An 18,219-nucleotide genomic window follows, 5' to 3' on the forward strand; every position below is an offset into this window, starting at 1 on the left:
CTCAGTTTCACTACTGAAGTTCTGACTCCAATGAAATCAAAGGGAGTTTCATGCCCTTCTAACAGATACCTGCCACAAAGAAATCACCACCTCTGCTACATCAATGCCAGAGACCATCTGACACTACAGATACATATGTATAATGTCCCCACATCTTTTCCTATAAGCCTGTCTGAACATCTCACCTGTCCTCAGCTTTCTTAATGTCATGAGATGTGAGAGTTAATGTAACTCTCAGTGATCAAAGCAAACATGGGCCCATAAGGTTAAACAGGTGTTATTCTTTTGGGGAACATCCTACACAAATCAGAAAACCCAACCCAAGACATCAAGAGGATTTTTTTTTTGCCAGTTTCCTCTCTATTTTAGTTTCCAGTGGAATAAAATTTCTATTTCAGAAGAAAAAATTACTTCACACATCTTCTGAATGCAGCCGAATATTTAACAGAGTATTCCCCTAGAAAATATTCATAATCCAATATATCCGAGGTAGAGAGTCAGGACATACCTAATCATTCCAGAAACTAATGAATTATAATTTTTCAAGCTGGGTTTGCTTTTAAAAGAAGTAAGGAGGCAAGAAGGTAAGAACCTGCCCTTCTGTGAGATGCAAAAGATTCTTGATGCTCTTTGGCATCATTCTGAAAGGTTTTATTCCATGCCTCCCAACTACAGCACTTACTGGATCTGGAGCTTTGAAAATTGTGTAAACAGTGAGATTCACTTGGGTTATTCTGAGAAGCAGTGAAGAAAACATGGATTTAACCATGTTCAGGACATGGACTTCCTAAACCACCGATTTATTAAAATTTTCAAAGGATTATCTTTATTTAGGTACACAGGAAATGAAATGTGGCATTATAAAGGACCATTCCAGTGCAACAAAATCAAATGGAAAACCAATATTGCTAATCACAACTGCTTGTACAACTTGGCTTTTTGTGATCTTTTTCTAGGATACCTTTTACTCAGAATCACCTCCAAGGAAGAGATGTCTGTGAGGTTTACCTCAGGTCACTGATGTGAATACCAATAAAACCAACCACCATTTTTTTGACTTATGTTTCTTTTCTCCCTGCAGTCACAGAGCAACTTTAAATGTTAAATCGCAATTTATTTATATTTTAATTTAGTCTATATTTTATTCCTTATCCCTATTGCTTTCTCTCAGGACTTGGACTAAATTTGCAGGGCTAAAGGGACATCTTGCAGAAAGCTCATCTCTCTCTGTTTAACCATCTTGCTGGCAAGTAATTTCCCTATGCCCATTCATCCGTTACGTCTCAGAGAAAAGTTCCTGATGCAAATGCAGGCATCAGGAACTTGCTCTTGCCTGCGCAAAAGAAACCAGCCATAAGAGTGAACAAGCATGGTTCATGGATCCTCAGATTACAATAAACATCCCTTTTACCTGCACTTCCCTCTTCACATAATCCCATGACCAAAACAACCAGTACCCTACAGCAGCTGCCTGGTTCACAAACAACTGTGAAGACAGTGTCCTATCTTTTTTTCTCCTGTTCCCAAATATCAGTGGCAAAATGGAAAAGGTAAGAGGGGAAGCAGGCTGGCAGAGCACCTAGGAGAACACTATCAAATGTGCTTCTGCCAACCAAGAACTCGATTGGTAACCCTAACCAGGAAGGTCAAGGAGTACCAAAACACAGAGTTTAAAACCGAACTGCTAATTCAAATTACGAAAAATAACATCCCAAACTGTGGTTTGGGTTGAAAAGGTTGAAAATTACCTTTATTCTAAGTTAAGAGAATCATGAGGCACTGTAATCTGTCACCTGAGTATTCCCCAGTTCAGGGCACAAGATCTGTAAGTAATTTTTTTTTTCCATTTACATGTACTTTTATTGTTTTTACACTTCATACAGCTCTTGGGTTTATTAGTTCAGTAAGACCTGTTCACTCGTGTGCTGAGAATGCTCTAATGCTCTATGAATCACAGATAACACAGAGCTTTACGCCTTATTTGGTGTAAAAGGAGGAAAACTGCTTGAACAGAACATAAAAAAAAAAAAAGAAGTCAGCAAGAAGCTGGCTTGTTGTAAGCACAGACATTTATCAGTTATTAGTCATTAGTCGAAACTGATAATGATGGGCCGTCAAGCATAGCACTTCTCATCTTTGTTTTCAATGATGATAAAGTGCTGCCTGCTGCCAAACAGTGCCTCAAAATGGAGAAAGGTACTTAAAACTTGCTTCAGATGAGCAGCTGGGTGCATGCCAACTTTTTACATGAACAGTCATAAGCATGTTCCTGCACAGCAGGATGTGATCAAGCTATTCAAAGCTGTAAAACCAGGTTTGCTTGCCAGTTATGTTATTGCTTCAAGATCAGTGTATTACAGATGGTACTTTGCCAGCCATGAAACCACTGTTTTTCCTTAACAACAAATTTTACACCATTAATATTTAAAACTCTGTATAGAACTGACTGTTCCCAATAAAAAAACAAAAACAAAAAAACCCACAAAAAAACCCCAACCAACTAACCAAAAAAAACCAACCAACCAAACAAACAAAACAAAACAAAACCACAACAAAGAAGCAAAAAAATCCCTCCCCCCAAGAGAAAACAAACCCACTACTCCCCATCACCCCCACCCCCTCAAACACAAAACATTTACAGAACGAAAGTTAGGACTGAAACTATATCGAACGCAATCTCCTGGACTATGAGCCATCTTTTATTTAGCTTTAAATAATCACTTCCGTCAAGTTGTACCAATTAAAAGGTTCTCTTCTCTAAACCAGAAGAAAAGTAATTGTAATGACTTACTCAAGACCTCAGCTTCAGCTGCCAACCCTGTAATCGTATTAACATTCCTGCCCACAAGGTGTGATGTGGTTGAGACATTGCACTGTATTGCCTCCTGCTGGAAACCACTTCTTTAAAAGTATTTTATGAAGATCACACAATGTGACTATGCCATATGTAATCTTTACTAAATGTCTGTCACTAATTGAGTTACTCAAGCAAGAAAAATTTTTTAAGAAAGGCAGAACTGTAGCACAACAAACTGGACAACTAATTTTTTCCTTGAATGGGTTAAGACAAAATTGAACATTACAAACAAGAAACTGATGTTTCAGTTTTCATGACAGCCAGCATCTTTCTCCATTTTCCTTTCAGAGGATCGGTCATTAAACAGGTTCAGGTTCCCCAGTATAACACAATATCTGTTAACTAACAAACATATCTTAGCAAATACAACCAAACAGTTGAGTTTGTTTTTTTAAGGGGGTTGGTACAGGAGAAGATGGATGTCAATGTTTAGCCACGCTTTAGTTGTTTGTTTTTTATTCACTTGAAAATACATACTAAAAGTAGTATCAAATATTTGAGTTTATACCATTTTATTTGTTTTCACACATACAAAAAGTAGTTTGCATATTTGCTCAGCAATCTAGTGAATGATCTAAGATTACATACACATGCACAGCTCAATACAGTGAAAGAAGTGCCTCTATCTGCTTCCTAGTAAGAAGTAACGTTCACATTTGAAATCTCAAAAAAGTATGCAGAGGCTTTTAGGTGTTACAGCTTAAAAAAAAGCCCCAATATTTTAATGACCTTTCCATGACATGGACAGTGCTCTTCATTTTTTGAAGAATAAAAAAATTAGTTAAGTAAAATTCAAATAGAAGAACCACAACTAGCTAACTATTGTCAAGTATGCTGCAAAGCAGCCCGCTTAAATATAATTTAATAGTATAACTACCAGAAAAAGTATTCCAAAACAAAAAAAAACCAAACAAAAAACCAAAAAAACCCAAAAAAACACAAAAAACCAAAAAAACCAACAAACTAAAACACTTTCAAAGACTAGTTGAAAGTAATTTGTGTTTACCTGGTCATAGGAAATGCACAGTTTACAGTGTCCATTCTCTAGGAATGTAACCTATTCCTTACTTGAAATCAAAGAAATGTGTTCAAGCAGTGAGGGCTTTTGTGTTATTGTTTCTTACTCAGAAAATTCTTACTATTGTTTCTTGCTTACCTTTTCCAGAGGATAGCCACATCATGCTAATGGTTTACTCTATTTCTGCTTTGTCTCAGCCTGTTCTCATCAATCCCTCTCTCATATTTAATGTCACCTCCACCAAAAAGAAAGATTTTAACTTGCAGATGTTATGAATGCCTTAGGCAACCTCAGATCTAAATTCCAATAATTTGCATTTGTTATGCTAAGCATATACATCCCCTGAATTATATTTAGTCCCTTTGTGGTCTAATGTAGGAATCCCTTTCCTATTGTTCTTGCTGTTAGCACTGTAATAACTACTGCTATTGCAATGTTAACAAAAGACTACTAATAATTCAAGTACGGTATGAATTCCCAAGGAATCATCAAGTGAGAAATGCAGGTTGAAATGGTAGCTTCAATTTCTAGGACCTAGTTTCTAGATTCAAGATTTACAGCCATAAAAGCATCATATATGTGAAAACACAAAACATGATCAATGGTATTATTAATTGCAAACAGTATCACAGTAGTACAGCTTAATACAGCTTTAGATTTTCATTCAGTGAAGATTTATTATTTTATTCATTTATTTTTTTAGCTGCACTATCTACTTAACATTACCAGTGCTTTTTGCTGACAGGCCTAAAGATGACTTTGGTAGTTGTGGCACTTGAGCCATTACTGCATAAAATAATTATCTTTAAAAATTCCCAAGCTGATCACTTGGAAAAAATAACTCCTTCAACAGGCAGCTTAAAAATCAATTCAGTTAAAATGTATATTAAAATGCCCTACAACAACATTCTTCTGACATTCACAGAAGTTTTATGGTCCAAGTATGCCTGAAAGTCCACTTCAGCAAAGAAGTGAAACCTGACAAAATAAGAATAAAAGTAACAAAAGATCTTTCTCTCTTGCTAAAAGTTTTTCTATTATAAGCTGCTCACTTTTCAAATGCCCTGTGTAAAGAAGAAAGAACATAAACTTTTGGCAGGACTATTGGATGTTTCCCAGTAGTTATGCAGCTCATCATCATTATAAAAGCAAAAGAAAGAAGACTGAAAAAGTAAAGTTCCACCATTAACATCTTCCAACATTAACATCCTTTGTAGGGCATACTGGATAGAGACACAACATATTTTAAGCACCAGGCAGATGGGGCTTTCAAGGTTAAAGCAAAGGAAAATGCAAAAACAACGACTGCAAAAAAGTGAAAATTACAGGGTGTGTAGAAGACTCTTACCAGGAGACATCCCAATACAGTATAAATTAAATCTACATTTTAATTAATTAAATCAACAATTTATCAATTAAATCAATTAATCTACAATTAAATCAATACCACTCAAGATCATAAACCTGACTTTAAATCTCATAGAAATTAGTTACATGTGAGCAAACTTTAGTAACTCACGTGAAAAATCTAAATTTTCAATATTGGAAGAGTCAGAAGAAATTTCTTGCCTGGGATGAACACATCAGGAGTTTCATCCAGTCTAAATCCTTGCATTTTCCCAGGAGACATCCCCCCTACTTGGACAGTCCTCCCTACAGCCTGGTCTATTGAGTTATAAATCTAGGTCAAAATCCAAGAAAAAACTTTGCCTGTATATGGGGAAACACAACAGAAAAACATTTTCATGAGATGGGAAAAGCAAGAAGACTGCATGGTGAAGAGAATGAAGACAATATTCTTCTGTAAAAATAGGAAATTGCAGGGAATGATTCATCTGAGCAGAAAAAGGACCTCAAGTTTTTTCAAGTCACGTAGCAGAAGTGTAAAGACTTTGAGAGTCAAGCACCACATGCTGGTTTTTCTCTCCTTAACGTAAAGCAACAAAGAGATGAATTGCTTGCATTGTTGCATGTGTTACCAATTATCTTCCTTTAATGCATATTTCTGCCACATATAACTCTTTACAAACCCTTGAGTCCCAGTTAACTGTTACCCAGTGCATTATATTAATACAGCATACTGCAAAACTAAGCCCTTAATAGCTTTTTAGGTTGATCAATCCACTGAAAATTATTTTGCTTTAAAAAACAGGACACAGCTAGTGCTCAGGTGAATCATTAATCAGCCCTTTACCACAAGGGCTCTCTTTGAGATTTTCAATAGAGAAAAAAAAAAAAAAAAAAAAATTAAAAAAAAAAAAGTGGTATTGAGTGATTTTATGCTTGTAGAGACTTACTTGATACAAAGCAGCATCCCGTTGTTCTATTACTGCATTCATTTCCTCAGCTATTATTTTCTTTTTACGTTCTTTGGTCCTGTGTATTCGATTCAGAATTATAGCTCCATTCTTCAGTATATCTATCCCTGTGTCTGCATTGTTTATTCTGTTCAGTAATTCCTGTAATGTCTACCAACAGCATTATATGTTAGTCGGACATGAAGTTTTAATATATTTTATTTAATATAGGGTTTTAATTAATAGGCACATGTGAATTGTAAATTGACTGAGTGAAGTTATTGAATTTTCATATTGCAGCAAAGATGTACATTATTAGTGTGTCAATTCTTCTTTTTCCCACATCTTAGTTCTTGAAACCCACTCAATTGAACTTAAGCCTCTAAGATATAAGACTGACATCAAGAAATCTCCTCAGAGAATGGCTTACCATGTCATTTTCCTCAGGGTTAATATTTTCTAGCCTAGAAAAAAGGGACACAGAAAGCCTGATCAGTAGCATTTCCTTAGTGCAGCAAAATGAGTTCGCTTTTTAAATCTTTAGAACCTCAAGTAATTTCATTCTACTAGTCTTTAGAGTCAACCATGACACTGAACATATTAAAGTGCCACCTGCTCGACTCCATCTTTCAATAATGCTCCATATCTTCGGCACTGACTTCAGACTGTTAAGTTATTAATGTTTACTGCTATATATGACTACAAGGATCAATTGTTCATATGTGCTTAGATGAAGAAAGTTCCCCAGCGATAGAAATGACTGATGCTTTTATTGTATTTATTTCTGGGCTTACAACTTTTACCTCACGTTGTATTTTTGTTGTTTTTGCTGCACCCCAAACGAAACAGGACAGGACTTCTGTGGAGAGTTCTGGGGTGGGGTGTTTTTTGGGGTTTTGTTTGTTTGTTTGTTTCATTTTAAAGTAATTCTTTTTTCCACCTCTCTCTTCCAAAATGAGGAAAAAAACCTAGTTGAAGTTTCCTTAGATATATTTTGATTTTATATCTTGCATAAAATAGCAAGCTAAGCCAATTCTCTCCAAGGCCCTTATTTAATTCTGGAACAAACCCCTCCCTTCTGCACTTTCCTCCCTTTCTATTTCAATGGAACAAGGCCAGGTTGGACAGAGCCTTGGACCACATGGTTTAGTGCAAGGTGTCCCTGCCCATGGCAGGGAGGTTGGAACTAGATGATCTTAAGGTCCTTTCCAACCCTTACGATTCTATGATTCTATGATTCTATGATCTTAATGTCCTTTCCAACCCTTACTATTCTATGATTCTATGATATGAATTTAGTCATACAGCCCTGAACACTGGCTATACAAAAGCAGTGAGTGGCAGCACAAAAATCTAATAAATGACATAGTATGCATTTTATTTTACCCAAGGTTAGTTATATGGACAACACATTATTTTAAACACTTATGTGTATTTTAAAATGGAAGAGACCTCTTTTCTGGAAAAATGAGCATATAAAACTTATCTTTCTGCTCCATTGCTAGTTACTTAATGGTGAATCCTACTAAAAGTAGTTCTGTCACTAGCATATGATATTTTAAAAGACAGACGTAGTGCCATTAAATATCTACTAAACAGCAACACACACTTTTTCGACAGTGCTATGACAGGTGCTGCTCTGAAGCCAAGATTCTAGCTAGCAAACATTGTAGAGGACTTGACAGCACACTATCACCTTTTACATTAAAGCATTAGTTTTATCAGATAACACAACATAAGGCATAGTAAATAGACCAGTACAGAAATTAATTCTTTAAATAAAAAATAAATACTTCAGAATGTACTACTAGTGTACAACAGCTGGTATATTTATATGGAATTCACAAGCAGTAACTACTCCAACATATACAGTCAGCACCAGAACTAAACAAAATAAAAGCTAACCTTTGCTGGGTTTGACTTGTATTCATAAAACAGCACAAATCATAAAATAACAAACATATAAGACCAAATTCTCAGAACTGGCTCCTTGACTTGGCTCCTTGTAGAGTTTGTTCCTGCTTTACGTTTTTCCATTGCTCTAAGTGCCACTTCATTTGGGACTTAAAAATGGATCTCTGGCTAGTATTCACAATGAAAGGAATGGTATTTGTCAAAGCAAATTGGCAGGACTGACCTGGCCTCTCCGGAGAACTTCTACCCTGCTAAAAGTGTGGGTCAACAAAATCACCCAGCTGACCAACAGGCTGCATAAGCAAGACACCTTAGAGAGAAATGGGGTTGAGAAAAAGAACAGGAACTTTTACCATTAAGTATAGCCCTTCAGCATACTACTGCCAGAAGGGATCTGTCTGTACGTATACATACACCTCATTAGGCGACAGCGTTTTTTAAGAAGCAGCATCCGGAGCTGTGTATTTGCCCTGCTGCCTCTCCCTGTGCTGTGCACAGGCAATAAGCAACCCTTAGATCTCATGATTTTAAACAGTAGTAAACAAGAATTCCTTTGCCCCCCATTTCTACATGCATTCTGCTAAAATAACACCTAGGGCCAACAGGACTGAAAGAATTTTGGTTGTTATTGTTGATTAATGACAACAGAATTGCTCCAGCTGCTAATTTAAAGAAAGCATTAAAGCATTTGATAAAGGTTGGCAGGCTGTTCAATACTGCCTTCTTGTAAAGATCTCTGATTGGAATAAGTCCAAAGCAGATGGAAGGAGTGACCTGTGCTCTAAAACTTGATGAGTGCAGCACAAGTAGCCAATGCTCTTTAAAAAAACCCAAACCTCTATGTGCTTCACATCCAAGACAGAGAACACAACCTTTTGAACCACCAGCAGAAAATATTATGGGTGGTAGCCGGAGAAGTTCCAAGATTCCAGAAGAAACTCCAAAATTAAATAAAATAAACCAAGTCTTTCATGGCTCATCCTGTCACCTCTATTCCTTCCAAAGGATTAGTGGAGTGGTAAGGTGAACTAAAAAAAAATTCCATTCAGCCACAGCGATACACTACTTAGAACAAAGAGGTTGAGAAAAGTAATCTCCTCATGGGGTTGACTCTGCTTCTGAGAATGCAGCACCTCAATTTGACTCTTCTCTGTCACAGTCCTGGCTTTCCCCTCCCATTGCAAAATGGCAGACATCCAGGCAGACATAGAAATGCATGTCTTGTCACCTCAGCTGAGATATTACCGCAGTTAGTAAAGATGCCCAATGTTCTGAAAAGCCTGAGCGCTGGAGTCAGGCTGATGTTCCAGCAGGAACCTTGGCTCCACTCAACCATTTTTTTTTACAAGGTATACAGCTGCATGAATAAGCATCCTGTAAACTTGGAACAAGTAGACAAGAAGAAAAGCAGCTGAGCATGATGGAGGCAATCCTGCCTTCTTGGCTCTATAATGCCCCAAAATTTCAAAAACAGCAAATAACTTTCTTAAAAAAAAAAAAAAAAAAATCAAAATCCCTCCCAACTGCCCCACAAACCAGCAATGACCGCAAGAAATGCCATTTCCTGGGCATGACTCTTCCCAATAACTTGCCATTGCCACCCAAATTCAGTCTCTGTAATACAGAACAGGAGACCCTGGAAAATACTGGAACAGTACACATGCAGCCTGGCAAGGACAATTCCTTTGAATTAAATTGGTTTTGTCCCAGGTCTAGTGTCCTGGTTAGTCCATTGTAATTTTTACCCGTTGTGTTGGTGTTCTCCACAGGGAAATCTCCTATGCCAATTCTGAGACTGTGAATGGCGAGTCCTCTCTATAAGGCATCAGAAAGAGCACCCAAGTGGATGACAGCAACAATTGCTATTCTCTAGGTGACAGCAATAAAATACAACAGCTTGGTTACAAGCTATCAGCCAGCCAGGGGAATTGTTGACCCTGTCCTTGGAACAAGTACTTTTTTTGTCACTGCCAGCGTACCCAGTGCTTTCTGCAATGATGTTCTTTTCGTGAAGGTAGAATGCATGTTCTCAAAGAAACTGAGTTTCTTCTCTTTTCTCATCCTTCTGCTTAGAGCTGAGTTGGTCTTCCAGTATGTGAGTGAAGCAGACAGAAGGAGTTGAGGGGTAAACAAGTGATTCATGTGTGTCAAGACTTGCCACATGTGCGTCTATGGATTCCACAGCAGAACAGGCAACAATGCACCTCTCACACACTGAATAACCTGTGATTTCTTCCAGAAAACCAAAAGTCATTGACTAGGTCTATCAATCAGAATAATTAATTAATAATTAATATCTTGAATTCATGCTAACAGCTTCTACACAGTTTCATTTGATGTTTGGGGCCATACAAAACTTTCTTGCTTTCTTTACTCTTGGAGCACACAGAATTAGAAGAATGACAGAAGAAATTGAGAAGACTAAGGCTCACGGTTATGCCACCTCTTATAGGAATTTAAAGCACGTTTGTAATTTCCTCAGAGATTGCTGCACAGAGCAAGATTTCAGATGCACATATGCCATAATGGGCTCTGTAGAGACATTTACTCTAACAAACTGTGCACTAATTCTTGTGGGAATAGAATCTTCTAATCTGCTTCTAATCTAATCTGAATCATATTTGCAGGCTGTGAAAAACTCTAGCAACTTGTAAATTTCACAGAGTAATGGTCCACAAACTATGTGCAGATTATTGAAATTTTTTTAGATATCATTCTCTGGCCTTACCTACTAAAACAGTCCAAAGATGATGACTGGTTTTCTGCCATAAAGAGGAAAGAGTGTTCTTAGCAGAATCAATTATTTAAAACACAATTGCCTGCCATTTAATTAACTAACAACTGCACCTATACAGTCTCCTACCATGAAAAACTTCTCTATCTGCTTTGCATATCTTTTGGCAGAAAGATAGGAGAAATTTCTCAGCCCCTCTAGACTTCGAAGGACTACCATAGATGGTAGCCAAGATGACCACAACTTGGATGGAGAAGAATTACATGGAGAGGTAAACTGTAGCTTCAGAGCTGCCTATATCCTAAAGTAAGAAACTGTTCTTGAGCTTCCTCTCCTAACTTAACGGTTTTGTTTAACATGAAATTGACTATTTTTGTTGTGTTAACATGGCATACATAAAAATCTATGAAGTATTAATTATATCCTTACTGCCTTACAAACTGCTCCTACACTGAAGATAAGAAAAAAATCCATATATTTTTACTACATCACCCACCTCGTCAGTAGAAATTTTACTGAAGGAAATGTCTAGTGGGCTTAAAGGCTTGATTGATTTCCTATACATTGCAACTTCTGACTGACATTCTGGTATTCTCTGTCAAAAGATCCCTATGAAATGTCGCATTTGTCTTATTTATGCCTGAATAAATCAATACCAAAGCTTTTGGTTATATTTTTAATTTTTGTGACCAAAATTATTCACCTCACTCTCAGTCTCCAGAGAAAAATATGGTCTCATAGGATGGCTAACAAATTAATCTGTAGCACAGTACAACTAGCACTAACCTGGTATGCCACAATAGAGAAGTTTGTGCAAAATTTTCCCATATAATCACTATCAAACAGTTTATGACAGTCACAGACTTGACACAACAACGTCTTTGTACAGGGCAGGAAATGTATACTTACTCTTTGAGACACTCTTCTAAATGCTGGACTCGTAGAAATGCTTCATCTCTCTCTTCATGGGCTAACCTAAGCCTTGCCATGACAGCCTCATCACGTTCCCGTTGAGCAGAATAAACTTCTTCCACTAGAGCTGCAGAAGTAACCAGTATGTTTAACAAACACGTTTGACAGGGAAAGACACTATTAAACTTACATGGGCCTTCGCCAGCATCTCCTAAAATCAACATTTCTCCACTGACCTTGGATTACTCTGGATAAGGTCTATATTACTTTTCAGACACAACACTAAATTGCTGTTGATTGCTAAAACGAATATTATAATGAATGAAATAAAGCTATGTGTTTTCACATTCACCTCTGTATAATCAAGCAGGGCAATGAAGTGACTTGCTTTGCATTCTGAATACTTGCTTAATGGAAAAGTAATTCTTAAAGCTCAGAATCATGAGACACTAGTAGGTTTCTTCTAGGACATGGAGTTAAAAGTAATGATCCATTAAAACTACTTCTACCTTCACACTGCTTCCTATCAGTGTGGCATACTGATATTAAATATTAAAAATTCTAATATTTTCATACTCTGTCTCTGGTATCACAACAGTGGCACAGCTGGCATCTCTCCTTCTCTGGCAAGCCTTTTCTTTATTGTGTAATATACTGTTATATTATCTGTTACGGTATACATGGACCTTGGAGTATTAGGTGCCAATAAACTAAGATTTACTGTCTATCCTTGGGAGCAAACTAACACCTTCAAGTCATTCCTCATCCTGAGCTTATGTTTTCTCCCTGCCTTTCCCCTGTCAATATGTCTAACACCATCTCTGGCACACTGCCAGAATCCTTACCTCGACCCTGCCTACACTAAAATCTTTATTCATACTTTCATCATTTCCCTCTGCAATGCTGCAAATCTCTCCTCTCAGTCATCATAAAACCCTGCAGTTGAAATAGCTAGGGACCTTCAGGATGCCATAGTAAGACCGCTGTCACTTGAAGACAGAGGACTATATCCTCTCCAATTGTCACAGGCACCTCCAAAAATCTCAGCTGAGGTCTGTGGGTTCCAGAATTCTCCATGCTCCCCTTCTAGTCTGCCAAGCTGATGTTTAGCCACAGCCTCCTAAAACCATATTACAGCATCTTTTAAATGTTGGCATTTGTTTCTCAAGCACTTTCTGTATTAAGTCATTGCTGCCGGGCTTCCTTAACTGCTTCAGAACTCTCTGCCCCTCTCTGAACCACTCATTAAGTTAAGATCTCAAAGAAAGGCTTCCTCCCTCTTCCCTCTAGCCTAGAGCTTTTACCCCTCCATTCTTACCTCAATTGACATCAACTTTGTTGCCTTTATACGTTAGTTTCTTCTTACTTCGCCTTTGTACATTGTTATATGAAAACTTAATAGAGTGATATAACATAAAACACTTCATAGTTCTTCACAGAATAGAATAATAGGAACATAGTAGTACATTTTGGTAGCAGCTATATTGCTGCCACACAATACACATTAGCAGTACTGAAAAAGAAACCCCAAATCCAAACTCCCCAACTAACTGAAATACACAAAGTGATAAGTTTCTGTACAGTTTGTACAGAGCTCAGATAACCAGGGACATAAGACAACTGAGAAGATTAATATTCATCTTCCAAGAGTTGAGTTAGAAAGATGTTCAAAGTAGGAAAGCAATCCTCTTTTCCTCAAGCTGGGGAGAAGAATGTTCCTGAGGAGTAAAGAAACATTTTTTGCAGGTCTAGCAAAAGGTTGAATGATAACAGTAGACTGGACAAAAGAAGACAGGAAAAGGCTAAATGTTACTTCTGGAAGTTCAGTCCCTCCCCTCTAAAAAATCTGCAGAGGAGCTGCAAACCTAATCATTAGGCCAGACCTGTAACAAGTTATGTCCCATCAAAACAACAACAACAAAAACAAAACAACCAAACAAAAAATATTCATCATAAGAAGCATAAATCTCTAATTTAATTCTCTCCTATTTATTTACTCTTTCCACAAGAATAGTGTCTTTTCTTGAAGATCTATTTACCCTGTTTGCAACAAGAAAGCTTTGCTTGATGTGGAATGGAGAAACTAAGGCACGAGTAAAGCAGCTGCAAAGCTGCATGCACACAGGCATAAGCTTGCAGCACTTGCAGAGGTCGAGTCCAGTATCTGCAAAGGTAGGTGGCTCAGCAAGAAAAGAAAAAATAGTATGAGGTGGGTGGTGCATTTCAGCTCACCAGACCTCCACTTCTGGAGGTCTGTGGGGGCAGGGAAATCAGTGCCTCAGCACTGACCACCTAGCTAAGCTGCAGTGCAACTGCTATGTCCTGTTTTGGATCTGGAATACACAAGCAGTTTAATTCTGTATGATAATTATTACCTACCTGTACCTTAAGATATATTCTTACTATAGTTTTTCCAGTCAGTTATGTCAGTTTATCTAGCATCATGCCAGAGGCACTACACAGAGAACCTTTTCCATAAAGCTGCAAGTGGAAACATTATGCAATTTTCATAACGAAAACAATTGCTGGAACAAACAAAAAACTGTCTAAAATAACTGAAGATTTGACACATTACTTTTCTGGGGTTAATAAGTTTCCAGGTTAGTTAGCTTCTTTCCAGTCTCTTTGAGTGCATTCCTTCTTCTGCCAGGCCTTATAACATCCCCACCTCAGCACAGCAAACCACAATTAGCTGACTGCTACAATGCATTTTGAGCATACAGGTACACTTAGAGGTATACTGTGGTTTGGCATATCTAATTGCCTCTCTGTGTAACTATAACTAGTGGTAATAATGACCATACAGATTTTTAAAAACCAGATTATTGCTTATTTGTCCTTAAACCAAAGTAATATATAACAGTATGAAAACATTCAGAAAACCAGATTTTTTAAGTTACTTAAACATCCAGCTTATCTCAAATCTTCCCTTCCCTGATAGCAGCCCAGAGGCTAATTGTCTTGAACAGTGAACCCTTCCCCCACCCAAAAGTCCATTACAAAATACTGTCTTTTAACTATTCTCTATGGAAAAGCAATTTAAATTGAGCAACTCTTTCTTGTTATTTTCTTGCCCTTCCACTAAATTAAGGCATTGGAGCAAATATCCCAATGACAAGATCCACCAGCTACATTGAAAAAAAAAAAATTATAGTAGTTCCACATCAATTACAAGTGTTTGGCTTTTGCTTCTATCTCCTAAAAGTAATACTGCAATTTATTTTTTTCATATTAACACAGATCAGGGAGAGTGTAGAAAATCATGTAAGATGCCTGCATGGTAAACTAAGATTTTAAAAAGATTAAAAAAAAAAAAGATACTTAGTTACATGGCATTTTATACCATATAGCAATACTGACAATGACCACAAGAAATAACTAATTTAAAAAATACTTAATGTCTTCAGCTAACTCATTTTAATGACCTACACAAGGCTAACTCATCTGATGCTTTTAACAGCCAAATCTTCTGCTAAATGTAGGTTAGACACTACTGTTACCTGATGCCTATACATTTCTGGCTCTATTTAATGTTTTACAAATTTTTTTATTTTATTTTTTTTAACATTATATGGAATATAATTATAGCTACACAGTTGCAGGTAGCCCAAAGCATGATGCTGTTAACAATAACGTTCACCATTCAGATTAAGCTATGGATGAGTCACGCGTAAAAGTTCTGGACTGTAAGGATCACAGGATTCTTCAAACAAGCCACTGAAATACATATACCATTGGCTTGCAATGCAGCGGCAAACCAAAACATTTTGTGTCATATTTAGGAAAGTATGTGAAATGTAAGCTGTCCAATGAAAAGTCTATCAGAGAGTGTGACATAAAAATCCTTCATACTAAAAAAGGTAAGGAATATCCAGATTATCATACTTCTTAAAAATGCCAGGCAAAAACTGAGAGTAAGCAGTCAGGCTGCTAACACCCTTTCAAGATATGGCATATCCAGCAAAAAACTAGCCCCATGCTGGCATACTGACTTGATGTCTGATGCAGTTAAAAAAGTGATCCAGCTACTTAGTCACCAACTGCTCTGGTTGACACCATGAGGTTTTTCTTGGAGACCTTCCAATAGTGCACCAGCCAACCCTATCCTGTTTATCTTGAGGCCTGACCAACAAGAAACATAAATTCTTACAGAACTCACGTTTCAAGCAAGAAAATGACATACAAAAACGAAGCATGAATAGTTAAGTATTAAACTAAAATGAATTGTTTCATTTACTAATTAATATACATACAATGACATTCAAGAGTTACAATATTTAAATCTCTTAGTGCTAAATTAAGAAAAAAAAAAAAAAAATATTATATTCCAATGCTTGCAAACATTCTAATATATAAAAATATGACATTACTATTTAGTTGCATAAACTTTATTTGCTTTGGAATAATTTAATAACATCTTTCTTCTAACTAAAACCCTTGCATACTCTAAAACAGCTCTTTATTTTAAAAGAATCATTATGCTAAACTCATCAATTTTAAAATATTTTTAGTTTTTAGTAAAGAAAACAATTGTAAACATAGAGCTTTTGTAAGGTAGATAGCTATTACAAAGTTCACTTAGAAAATCAATATAGCATTTTAGCTGGAATTTGCTCATTAAACACCCACAGCTCTAATGCAAATTATGATGGAATGAATAAAGCAAATACATATGCTTCTTTCTTTTTATTAAATGTAAAATCTACTGTTAATTGCATCTGGTATGTCATATAAACTTTTCTCCTTAACTATTAAATGGAAGCTTTTACAAAAGTCATTAGAGATTCTCTTTCTTTGACTTGTATAAATTTCAATATTTGTTCAGTAAAGGTTCACAGCAGTTAAATTACATTAACAAATATTATTAGCTACTATGTAAGCCAACTAAGTAAAATACTTATATTGCAGGTAAAACAAATCAATGGATGTTTACAATAATATTTGGATATGTCCATTTTTAAACAAGCTTATCAAATATCATGTAATTCTTAGTCAAATGAGAGAGACTCAAAGTAGATTTTTTCTTCCCAAATACTCAAATTTGTTTAGTAAGCTAATTGTTTTCTAATACGGGCAAAAGTAAATATGAAGAAGATGAACCATACTGAGTATGAGTTTACTGAGTCAAAGCAGTGTACATATTTTCTTACTTGAACCTGATTCTTTTGGCAAACCTATCTTTTATACTTTTTAAACTACCTTTAAAATACAGCAGTAGTGAGAAAGCGTATTGGAAATCATTCTAGTTTAAACAGTGTGTCATGATTTTCCAAACAACAGAACTTTGGGGGAAGGGAGGAAAGCACAGTTCCCAGGAAAAAAAGTCTGTTTGCTGATTTCCTGGAGGTCATCTGTGCAAATAAAAAAACTGAATAGCAGAGGCAAGAATGAAGAAATAGTTAGGATTTAAAACATCTATGGCAGGTGAAATTACTTCATGTTACTCATTAAAAAGTGTAAAATCCAGAATACAGACCAGACCTTATAAGGAAAAGATGAGATCATTACCCACACCGCTATCTCCGAAGATACAGTATATATGACACTATAATAATTAGCTTTCAAGATAAATAAGTTTTACAGAAATAATAACAATATTTTGGACTTTGCAAAGTCTTTGAAAATGTGATGAAATACTGCTTTTGGCCTTGGACTACATGGAAAAAAGTGATGCAAAGAAATTGTACAATTAAAATTTTGCTACTTGTTTTTGTAACAAGCACTAGTTACAGTCATCAGTTACTGCCAAGAAAAAGACATGGTGAGAAAGTTTTTCTGTTAATAACAATGTATTGTTGCAGAAGGTCAGGGTTTTGCAGTTTAAGATTTAGTATTTAAGATCAGTGTTTACTGAACAATAAATGACTTGGTATTTTCTTTGGCATTGATTCTGGTACCTTCAGAGTAATTTTACTACTTAACACCATTACAGCAACAGGAAATACAAATGGGATAACACATTTTTACAAAAATCTCAACTACTCAAGAATTGACTGAATAATAATAAAAATATTTTTGATGTGTGATTTGACTTCAGTTTCATACAGATACTTAGCTCTAACATAGGAGTGAATTTTGACCTTATGAGAATAATGAGGCAAAGAATATTTTCTGTTTTCTGCCTTTTGGAGGTGTGTATTATTCTAAAGGAAAAGTAGAAACATGAAAGAACTTGCTTGGCCAAGTCATACTTGGAATTCAAGATTCCTGTAATGATCTTTCTGTTTATCCTCCTCAGTTGCTTCCATGAAAAAACTGTCAGCTGAAATTTATCCTACGGAGTGGTTTAACTGAAGCTTTTTAGGGATTCTGTGTTTGCACTTTGGATTTCTGAGTAGCAGCTACACAAATGTGAGAAATTAGGGAAGTATATTGAGAAAAGAGGTGTTATGGCTACTTGCCTTATCATTTTCAGCAGTCCTCCCATTCCTGTCCACCATTGCTAGATCTCTGTCTGTCTAATCACGGTATTACTTGGAAACTATCC

At 36.3% G+C, this 18,219-nt stretch overlaps 1 protein-coding gene across 7 annotated transcripts in view; it reads right to left on the reverse strand.

Annotated features, from left to right (window-relative positions):
* MIPOL1 (mirror-image polydactyly 1) overlaps positions 1-18,219 on the reverse strand; it is a 197,177-nt gene that overhangs the window by 115,877 nt on the left and 63,081 nt on the right. For all 7 annotated transcript variants that reach the window (XM_030485266.1, XM_030485272.1, XM_030485265.1 and 4 more), the window contains 3 exons: positions 11,730-11,859; positions 6,603-6,636; positions 6,173-6,343 (listed from right to left, as the gene is read on the reverse strand). In XM_030485266.1, the coding sequence (XP_030341126.1) occupies positions 6,173-6,343; positions 6,603-6,636; positions 11,730-11,859 (335 nt within the window). The remainder of the gene's footprint in view (positions 1-6,172; positions 6,344-6,602; positions 6,637-11,729; positions 11,860-18,219) is intronic.

This window comes from Strigops habroptila, chromosome 4, assembly GCF_004027225.2.
Source record: "Strigops habroptila isolate Jane chromosome 4, bStrHab1.2.pri, whole genome shotgun sequence".
NCBI classification, from domain to species: domain Eukaryota; kingdom Metazoa; phylum Chordata; class Aves; order Psittaciformes; family Psittacidae; genus Strigops; species Strigops habroptila.